Here is a 10,901-nt window from a genome sequence, read left to right as displayed (position 1 = left end):
CTCTGGTTTCCAGATCACCGGTTAGCAATCTTGGCATGGAGACGTCAGAAAGACACCCAAGGCAATTAGCGATGTCCCTTCCCCTCCCTGTATATGCCTTCAGGGCTTTTGTACTTGCTGTTCTCTCTCTCTCTCTCTCTCTCTCTCTCTCTCTGCACATTGGGCTTGACAGGGTCCATCAATGCCTCACTGCATTTAGCTCTCAGTTCAAATGCCACTTCCTCAGCCTGGCCACTGTAGGGCTCTATCTGCTCACTGGCTAGCTGTATTTTTATTTATAGAGCTTGCATTCCCAGATCTTATGGTATACATTTATTTGTTATCCATCCTTGTCTGTTTTCTGTTGCTAATAACATCATTCAGACTTGATACATTCCAATGAAAAGAGGTCTGTTTTGGTTCATGATTCTGGAGGCCCAAGGTGGGGGGCGGATCTGATGGTGGCTTTCTCCTTGGCTGTATTGAGGAGGTACATCACATGACGTGAGATTAAGTGTGCATGTATGTCTCTTTTGGTCTCTTTTCCTCTTCTTATGTAGTCACCAGAATTCAATCATGGGGAATTCATCCTAGGAACTTTATCTAACCCCAGTCACTTCCCCAAAACCCTACTGTTAAACACTAGAGTTCGATTAAGTTTATACCTTTTTTTTTTTTTTTTTTGTACCAGGGATTGAACCCAGGGGTGCTTAACCACTGAGCCATATCCCAAGCCTTTTTAAATATTTTATTTAAAAACAGGGTTTCTCTGAGTTACTTAGGGCCTCGCTAAGTTGCTGAGGCTGGCTTTGAACTTGCAATCCTCTTGCCTCAGCCCCCTGAGCCACTAAGACTACAGGTGTGCCCCATTACTCCCGGCAGTTTCTACACTTTAACACCTCACAATGGGGATTAAATTACAGCATATGAAGCCTCAGGGTGGTTGGGACATACTTAACCATTCCAAACCATAGTGCCATCTAACACCCACCTCTCTTCCAGCACTGGGCTATGGACTTCATGTGGCCCCCCATGGATGCCTCTTCTCCTACCTACAGCTGCTGACTGCCAATTCTGACCTCTTTAGCAGGCAACACCCCATCAGGCATCCCAGATGGTTATAGGGAAATTGGAAATAGGGTAAGAGAATGGTTAAAAAAAAAAAAATCAGAGCTTAGTCTCCAAAGCAATTCTGCCAGGCACGCAGAGAACAGGACATCACCCAAAGCCCCTTCAGTACCCACCCAGCTCCTTGTCTTTCCCAAAGAAGTCCATGCTACCATTACAGGGACCAGCCTCTTTCTCCTTGTCATTCATTGCCCCTTCTCCAGTCATGACAGACAGTATCTGACTCCACTCCAGCTCCCACTTGCTCCCTTTCCTAGTTTCCTGTGGGCACTTGGTACTAAGCCTGTGATGTGACCTGACTATTCACCCACAACCCACCAGACTCTGAGCACCTTGAGTGAGTGTGGGAGCCAGGAAATGAGCCCAGGCCTGCTGCAGGGAAACAATTAGCCCCTTGGTGCCTCAGTCTCCTCAAACACAAACCTGGCTGCAGAAGCTGTGTCCCTGCCCACTGTACCACACTGCCTCTTGAGGCCAGACAATGTCTCCATTGCTGATGCTGATAAATAATTTATATAGAGTTGTTGGGAGTTAAACTGAAAAGCCATGAAGAAGGACTAGAGCTTACTTTGGGTGGTGGGGTTCCCCAAGACAGGCTGAACTTGATTGAAAACTTTGCAGTTGACCATCCCTCCTTATTGCAATCATACAGCATTTACTGAGTCCCAGGAAGTGTGCAGCACTGGAAAGCACCACAGGAGGACAAGCCTTTGAAGGAGATGTCAGACATTATCTCTGCTTTTGAAGATCTTACTGGAAGCAGAAAATCCACATTTGGAAAAGAAAGCTCTACTGAGCTCCTTGTGAATTGGCCCTGGGGTGCACCTGCCTTTGTGTTTATCTCAGCACTAAGAAGCACTTGGCCAGGATAGCCAGGACAAGAATGTCCAGGGGAAGGCCTAGAATATGAACCAAAGTAGTGGCGTGGACAAAGGGGCTGGGACATCAGAGAGAGAGGGCTCATCAGAGACTGGAATATCTCTGGAAGGTTCAGAGAAGAGGTCACATGTAATATGAACCCTAAAGAGAAGGAATTCTTGGGGTAGTAAGTAGGGACTGTGAACTAAGGAGGCTGGGATCAGTGTGGCCATTTGGAATCTGGAGGGACACTTGGCAGAGTAGGGGATGGGAATCAAGCCGAGGAAGACCCGACACATCAAACTGAGAGCCCACACTTAATCCTGGGTAGAGGAGCTGTTGAAGGATTGGGCACGGGAGTGAGAACCGCATTTTTGGAAGACAGTGTGGAGGGCAGGCTGCTAAAGGGAGAGACCATGCTGAGGTTATGACAATGACCCAGTGAGGGATGAGGTGTAGGTTTGGAAAGGAAGAAACAAACATGACTTTTCAAAGGAAGGACATTTGCCACAAGAGCCACCAAAGAACAGTCAAAGGTGCCTCACAAGGTTTGGGCCTTGTGACCATGAGAAGGGTGTTACCTGACAGAAATGACATTGTATGTGGTTGACAAAATGAGACCACATCCTCTGGGTAAGGATTCATTGTCTTTATTAACAATGCCTCTGGACTCTGAAAGAACAGACTGGTATTTTATAAAGCAATATTAACGTTGTCACTCTACAAGACAAACTTTTGCATAAATAACTTAAACGAGAAAATAAATATGTAACTTAACTCTTTAAAAACTACTACTTTCATTCTTAAAGACAAATCCCACGTGGAAGGATTGCAAAACAACCAGCCCGACAGGCTTTCACATGGCATGTGCTTCTGTTTAAGATTTTCTTTTTTTTTTTCCTTTAACAATTAAAAACTATACAGAAAGTAAGAGGGATCTGGAAATGATTTTCAAAAAAAAAAAAAAAAGATTTGTGGGTGGCAGCTCTTATGCTTTGTAATTTCCCAGCGTATGTACAGCACTGGTTACCCGCCCCCCAATAATATTCCTTTAATGTAAGATACACCATTACAGGTGGGAGCAGTAAGAAGGGATTTTCTAGACAGAAATATGTCTGTGAGTGGTGGGCAGCAGGAGATGCCTGGGAAGGGACATGCTGATCTTCGATGGGTGGTGGCTGCTCTCTTCTGGTCCTCTAACCTTGAACTTCTCTGTAGAAGGTGACTTTAAATTGTGGCAATGGGGCAAGTGGGGGACATTGCTCTTTGGGAAGGGGGTGGGCTCTCTGTCTCTCTCACCATCTCTGGGACCCTCTTCTTCTAGAGGTAGTCAAATATCTGGGGAGGCCAAGCTGTGCAAGCAGCACAGCTTCTTGCAGAAATTTGTCAACCATAAATAGATACTCTCTTTTCCTAATGGTTTTCTATGTGGGCTGTCAGACCAGAGCAACACAACTCTGAATTTGGGAAGTTGCATCTGTACTGAATGAATCATCCAATCTCCCTCCTACCCCCCCCTCTTTCGCCTGCCCATTCAAAGGGCACTTGGGATCATGTTACAGTACAGAGTCCTGGAGATACTAATCCCAACCTCACCCCCATTTTACAAAGAGATTACTGAACTCCCCAAAGAGAATTCTGTAGTCCAAGGTCACACTGCAAGTTAATGGCAGATTCAGGACTAGAAACCATATCTAGTCCTGTGTTCTTGGCACACACAGGCTTTCTGGTGGGTAGAGAGGTGGAGGGGGGATTTTATCGAACTCTCTGAACCAGTCCCCGACCTTTCCACACTCCCCACTGCTCCCCTAAAGCCCCAGGGCGGTTAAAAATAAAATAAAATTTAAAAACAGCTTCCATTCCTGCCTCCTCGGAATCGGGACCAGCAAAGGTAGGCGGCCCCGGTGGGCAGGGCTGCATGGCTCAGTGTCTGACTTTCGGCTTCCTCCCCTGCCTTGGGGGACCCGCTGGAGGGGCGGGCGAGGGGGACTTTGCGGGCACCTGGGGTTCCGCACTGCCTGGGAGGTTTCGGCTCTCTGCCCTAGGTTACAGGCATTTGAAAATGAAATACAAACAATCGAACCACGCTCGGGGGGCATGAACAGGGTGTGCCTGGTGGCGGCGCCGGCAGGGGCGGCGGGCGGGCTCTAGTAGGCGTTCTCCAGCTCCGCCTGGTTGGCTTTGGCGCCCCGGGCGCGAGGCCTGGGCTTCCGACCCTTCTGCGGGCGCGCGGTCTCGGGCCCGAAGTCCTTGAGCTCCGACTGGTTGTGGAAGCGGGTGAGGCGCTTGCACTTGCAAGAGGCCACCAGGCGCACTTTGCGCGAGCGCGGTGCCGCGCCGCCGGGACACAGCAGCTGCACCCGCTGGGCGCGGTAGCGGTCGGGGATGCAGCGAAAGTCGGGCCCGCTCGGGCGCCACCACTTGCCGCGGCCGATGGCATTGGGCAGCAGGCGCGCGGGGCCACACTGGCCCGAGCACACCAGCTCGGTGACCGGCTTGGCGCTGCGGCACGGTCCGTCCGTCACGTAGCGGGTGAAGTGCAGCTCCCGGCAGCTGTACTCGGACACGTCTGCAGAGAGAAGCGCGCGTCAGGGCCGCGGACCGGCTCTCTCCACCCGGCCTCCACTTTCCCAACCTGCCTCTCCTGCCCGCTCCAGAGGATTTTGCACCTGTGCACCTATGATAGGAAGGCCCCAGATACTCCTGGAGCTGGTGGGAAGATCTGGGGGCTTTCCCTGGAGCAAGTGACTGCTGGATTCCGACCAAGGCACTATCACTTAAATACACCAGTGGTGTTGGGCAACTTACTTAACCTCTCCTCTTTCAGTCTGTAAAAGGGATTGTCCTGGGATTCAGTGTATCAATCCACTACATATAGAATGCACAGAATACCATTCGTGCAGCCCATGGGGAGAGTTGGACGTGTTGACTCTCATTGTGTATTATTATTATTCTCCTAAAGGCTCTCTTCTGATTTTATTTAAGCCACACCTGTGTGGCAGGGTCCCTGACCTGAACAGGGTAAGTACTAGCCACACCTTCTGCATGGTTCTGTCTTCTCCTAAATTCCTTTTCCAGCCACTTGGGAGGGTTGAACAGGAGATGGAGAAAGGAGTAGAGGTTAATTGAAGGCAATAAATCAGGACAGCTGCTTGGGAGGAGAGGGAGAGAAGGGCAGGTGGTCAGGATAAGAATTCATTAGACTTGAAAGGAACCAAAGGCAGTATGTCCAACCCCCTCATTACCAATGAGGACACTGAGATCCAGGGAGAGACAAGAACTTGCCCAAAAGACAGAGTGGGCCTCCTGACTCCCCTCTTTAGGGGCTCAGCACCTTTTGGCTCCTTCTTGGGTGGAAGCGATTTGCTCGGGCATCCATGGGAGACTGAGCTGGGGGAGAGGGTCCAGAAAGCTGATTTTTATAAATTACTTCCCTACCAGAGAAGGAGAGAGCTCTGACCCAAAGCCTATAGTTCAGCTGCCACAGACATTGATTAAGCACCTTCTGTATACCTGGCTCTCTCCTGGGCACATCTCTTGTTCTGGGTCACTTGACAGACACCTAATCACGATACAAACCTGCTCCCTGGGTGGGAGGAAACCTGCTGGGACCTGGCTGGACCTCTGTGTACACCTTGACCACTATGGGTTTAGATGGGTGGGAGCTTTTTGAACAGCTGGTCCTCATGTGAGCACCTGTCCACCCTCAAAGGTTTCATAGGGTCAGTTCTATTTTGACACAAAAAGATTAAAAAAAAAAAAAAAAAGAATCCTGTGGCCCAGACTAGAGAGGGTCCTGTCCCAGACCCTGGAGAACAAGCCCAGCAGGGGATATGTGGGACTTTGCCACCTCCTGTGGCTGGCTTTCTTGGTTCTGTCCTGGTTTGGTATCTTCACCCCTTCAGGGGTGTTGTGTGGGGGTGACCTATTTGCCCAGGAAAGAGGTGTTTTGGGGCTTTCCAAGAATAGTGCCCAAAGGTCAGGCATTTCCTCTGCAAAGCAAGACTTTGTTTTGAGTGCTTGGCTTCCTCAGGGGCTGTGACCTTTCATGGGATCCCAGGGAAGTGGGCTTCTTGTATTCAGGGTCCCCTACATCCCTGTGAGCAACCATTTAAGCTCAGCTGACTGTATAGTGGGGAGTTGAGGAGGAGGGTGTTTTGTCCCCCCTCTCTCATTTTAGAAGATACAAACCCTGGTTGGCTCCCATAGGGTCCCTTTACCCACAAGCCCTGCAGGCTGTGAGGCAGGGAAGGGTGGCAGGCAGCAGCAGCCTGGGCAGTGGGCCCCTCTGGCACATGGAAAGCAGCCAGAGAGCAGTGAGGCCCTCTGAAGCGTCATTCCAGCCCCTACCCCAACCATCCCTGCCAGGTGCAGAGCCAGCTGTGCAGCCCCATCCCACCCCGCTTCTCTTGCAGACCTGACCAAGAACCCCAATTCAGCCTCTTCCGGGCCCATTGCCTTCTCATAGGGTCAGGCTCCCTCCCCAGGAATAAGGCAAAACTGTGTCTGGGTCAAAGGCCTGGGACAGATGGTGCCACCTATGTCCACTGCTGCACAGGGGATACTGCCTCTCCTCCAGGACCTGGACTCAGCTGCCACCCATGTCAGATGCTAAAACTGCACCTACAACTCCCATTCCTTCAAGTGCCAGACCTCTGGGCAAGTGGCGCTGAAGGGGGCCTCTGTAGCTTCCCTTTCCCACTGCTTCGCAAGAAGAGGGGTCTCAGTCCCCACCCACATCCCCACTCTCCCCGACCAGGACTGTCTTGGGTTTGCATCAAACTAGATTCGAATCTCAGTTCTGCTAGGCTGTGACTCAATTTCTGGAGCTTCGGTTTCTTTGCCCTCAAGCTGGGAGTTCACCTCCTGGGACTTCCACGAGACGGATGTGTGCAGCCAGTGTCTGGCATCCAGCAGGTGCCACTACCCCTCCTTGGTGCCAGCAGCTGGACCTGACTCCTGAATTCTCAGGAGGGAATTATTTGAGTCATTTTTGGAACCCCTAAATCTGTCCTAATTCTCCATCCCAGCCTCCTCCCTCCCTGCCCTTGGCTCTCATGACCAGCCCTGCCGGTACACTGAGGCTGGGGTGGGGGTGGGGAACGGCAACCCTTCCCCTGTCTCCAGGCAAGCCTCCCAGCACCTATGGCTGACTTCTACCTCAGTCTCCAAAGCCTCCAAAGAGAAGATTCTAAAGTCTCCCCAGATCCACCCCCTAGACCCTTAGGCTACCATTTCTCTCCTCCACCCCATACCTTTGGCCTCAAAGGGGTGGTGGGGAGGCCTCCCTCCGTTCTCCGCCCGGTTCATGGTCTTGTTCTCCAGTTCTGGCGGGGGCTCAGGGTACTCTCCAAGCTCAGGGATGATTTCCGTGGCATCATTCTTGAAGGCCTGCCACCCCTGGCCCTCCACCACGTGGAAGGCTGCATGCACCAGCAGGCATACGAGACACAGGGCTAGAGAGAGCTGCATGGTGCCAGCTGGAGGAGGGCACCTAGCCTTCCAGTAGCACAGGCTCCAGTCCCCAGCCTAGACACAGTCGCCTTTTTAAAGCCCCCTCTGCCTCATGCCAGCCAATGAGGACAGGCTGGGACAGGGCTGGTCCCATGTTTCCCTCAACCCCGGGGGAGGGAAAGGGGTGTGCTCAGAGCAAGCCCTCCCCAAAGACTTCTCAAGCTCAGCAAACTTCCAAATTGCTGCTGGCACTCCCAGGTGACCCAGGGAGAGGGGGGTGTGTAAGGCAGGGCCCAAGCCTCCTCTGCAGGCACCTCCCACGGGCAGGGGCTGTGGTTTTCAGATATCAAAATGAGCTCTCCTTTTTAATCAGCTCCCTCTGTGGGCCCCTCGGGCATTCTCAAAACAAACTGCGGACCAGCTTAACAAAGAAAATGTGCAACTCTGAGTTCTCCACAGGGCTGAGCCCAGCTCATTCCATTTCTCAGGCCAAGTTCATTTGTCACCCCACCGACAAACAGACCTAGGGGTGTCTGGCTCCCGCTGACCCAGTCAGAGCCAAAGGATACTTTGTGAGTGCGTACGTGTGTGCGTGTGTGCGTGTGTGTGTGTGTGTGTGTGTGTGTGTGTGTGTGTGTGTGTGTATTTTGCTGGGGATCAGAAGCACAGCTTTGTGCATTCTAGGCAAGCACCCAATCCCCAAGAAGGCTGCTTTTTAAAGAAATCTTATTGATTTCATCTCCATGAGGTTGGGCACTGATTATCCTGACCAAGAGAGCTTTCTCTGCAAGTCAAGAGAGAAATCTGGAGGATCACAGCAAGGGTGCCCACTTGGACAAGATGGGTGGGATTCTGATGACAAGTTGAGGAGGAGCAGGTCACAAGGGCTCTGGTGATGGAATAAAAAGTGGAACTCTCACTTTCTGCTCCTCAGGGACCCAGCACACCTACCACAGGCACTTCTCTGCTGGGGCTTTCACTGTGGCTCACAGCAGCTCACAGGCTGATGTGCCAAGCAGTTATTTCCCTGGCCAGGCCCTGGGTGGGAGTGGACAACACAGAATCCCTTTTCTTAGCAAACGCCAAAGCCAGCATTTTTAGTGCTGACATTTTTTTTCCCTTGTCTCCCAACCCCTTACATTTTTCAAAACCAGCTTTGTGTTCAATATGGAAGACTTTAGTGGTATATACCATGGGTATGTTCCAGGAAGGCATCCCAGGGCCATCTAGGCACAAAGAAACCCTGGAGTAGAAAGAGGGACACAGGGAGGGGTAGAGGTGTGGGCAGGAAGGTTCACACCTGAGGTGCAAGAAAAGAATGGAGGGCCAGCGGAAGCTTTCATTGGGGAACGTAGTTGGAGGCCACCCTAGCCCTGGAGGGAGGCTGGGAAGAAGGCTTGGCCCCATCGCCTTGGTATGTTAACTGGGCAATGAATCAGCGTGCCCCACCTGCAGGGCCTCCGCAAGGCCTTTACCACCTGCCTCAACTTGTAAGTCACTGTGTCCATCTGCGGCCTGCTGACTGTCCTCCTTCTTTTCATCATCCATCACCCAACACATGAATGCAGCTGCTCTGACAGTTTTACAAGCCAGACAGAAGCCCTTGCAGGAAGGGCCCTCACTGATACCTGCTTCCTAAGTCAGTTTCCTCAGGGCAGACAAAAACAGCTGTGGCCATTGTTGGGGGGTGATCTATCTCTCCCAACAGAGCCTGGATGTTGTGAGAAGCTGGCCCTCTCTGCCCCCTCCCTTTGTCTGTGGACCCCAGGCCCCCCACCTCCTTTTCCCCTGTTCTGGAATGTGGACTCTTAACCCTGTCATGGCCAGACAACTGCCTTCTTGCCCTGAATTTCAGAGAGGCCAGTTCCGATGCCCTGGGGGTCCTTGAGTTCACAGGTTGATGCTCAGAGCCCCCACCTGCTGGTGAGAACCATTGGACCTTCCACAGACCCTGGCAGAGAGTACACCATTCTTGGAACGCTTCTGCCACCTGCTGGAGATGAAAGGAAAAGCCAGCAACTGGAGGATGACCAAACTCAGGATTTTATTTCACATCATTGGTTTATTTTGGAAGAGAGAGAGAGAGAGAGAGAGAGAGAGAGAGAGAATGAATGAATGAATATCCATTAGACTTCTAAATGATCCCCATCCCTCTGACCCTCTGAATTATTCTCTGCCAATGGACAGTCATAGCTTTTCACAGGGTGGCTCAGGGAGAACCCCCTGCAACATCTGTCATCCGTTTTTTCATTGAATGTTGAGCCATTGGTGGCTCTTAGTATCTACTGGGTCCCCAGACTTGTCATTGTTCAGAGTTAGACAATACCCCCTGGAGTTCAGTCCCCATGGTTTCAGCGGGTCTCTGTTGTGGTGAGTTTAGGTTATTTCCAAACTTCTGTTCTCAGCGAGACTTCTGTGAACATTCTTGTATGAAGTAATTTTTTAATCGTTTTATTTTGAGATCATTGTAAATTCACACATACTGGTAAAAAAAATTATTCAGAGAGATTCCATGTAACTTTTTCCCACTTTCCCCCATTGATAACATCTTGCAAAACTATAGTACACTATCACAACCAGGATTCTTTTTGTGGGGGCGGGGGGAGGCACCAGGGATTGAATTCAAGGTCACTTAACCACCGAGCCACATTCCCAGCTCTTTTTATATTTTTTATTTAGCAACAGGGTCTCACTGAATAGCTTAGGGCCTTTCTTTGAACCCATGATCCTCCTTCCTCAGCCTCCCGAGCTGCTGGGATTGTTACAGGCATGCACCATGGTGCCCAGCTTACAACCAGGATATTGATATTGACAAAATCTGCCAATCTTATTCAGATCACCCCAGTTTTCCTGTACTCATTCATATGTGTGCCTGGGCTTGTGGGCCTGTGTGCATATTTAGTTCTATACAAGTTTATCACATGTAGATTCAACTGTCCACCACCACAGTGAAAGACAGCAGCTCTGTAACCATGAGGGTCCTTCCTGTTGCCCTTTTATAACCCACACCCACTTTTCTCCCTCGCTTGGGTCTCTGATCCTAACCCCTGGCAACCACTAACCTAATCTCCATTTCCATAATTTTCTCATTTCAAAAATATTATGCAAATGGAGTCAAGTAGTGCTGTGATGTTTGGAGATTGGCTTCTTTCAATCAACATAATTCATTGGAGAGTTATCCAAGCTCCATATATCAATAACTTGTTCCCTTGGTAGCTCTTGCTACTTATCACAGGACTATTCTCCAGGAAGCCCAGCCAGGTCTCCAGTTCCACAAGGGAAATATAAGTGGGCATGTGTGGTAGTTTGCGGGGCCACTATAACTAAGTACCATACCTGGGTGGCTTCAACAACACAAGTTTATTGTCTCTTAGTTCTAGAAGCTAGAAGTCCAAGGCCAAGGGCTGGAACTGGTAATCCTGAGGGCTGTGAAGGAGAATCTGCTGGATGCCTCTGATCTTCCTTCTGGTGGGTTGCTGACT

At 50.6% G+C, this 10,901-nt stretch overlaps 1 protein-coding gene across 1 annotated transcript; it reads right to left on the bottom strand.

Annotated features, from left to right (window-relative positions):
* Nucleotides 1-2,599: 2,599 nt before the first annotated feature.
* On the bottom strand, nucleotides 2,600-7,864 carry Sost (sclerostin). Its single transcript, XM_005328089.4, has 2 exons — nucleotides 7,221-7,864; nucleotides 2,600-4,534 (listed from the first exon to the last, which is right to left on the bottom strand). Exons 1-2 carry the CDS (start codon nucleotides 7,435-7,437, stop codon nucleotides 4,113-4,115), a joined length of 639 nt encoding a protein of 212 aa, XP_005328146.1. The 5' UTR covers nucleotides 7,438-7,864; the 3' UTR covers nucleotides 2,600-4,112.
* Nucleotides 7,865-10,901: the final 3,037 nt, after the last annotated feature.

Source organism: Ictidomys tridecemlineatus, chromosome 3 (genome assembly GCF_052094955.1).
Source record: "Ictidomys tridecemlineatus isolate mIctTri1 chromosome 3, mIctTri1.hap1, whole genome shotgun sequence".
Classification (NCBI taxonomy): Eukaryota; Metazoa; Chordata; class Mammalia; order Rodentia; family Sciuridae; genus Ictidomys; species Ictidomys tridecemlineatus.
This window is presented reverse-complemented; position numbering and strand designations above follow the sequence as displayed.

Excerpts from the sequence above, each read along its gene's own strand:
- Sost (XM_005328089.4), bottom strand. The coding sequence starts at position 7,437 with ATGCAGCTCTCTCTAGCCCTGTGTCTCGTATGCCTGCTGGTGCATGCA. Across the intron at positions 4,535-7,220 it reads CCACCCCTTTGAGGCCAAAG|ACGTGTCCGAGTACAGCTGC; the intron begins GTATGGGGTGGA and ends TTCTCTCTGCAG.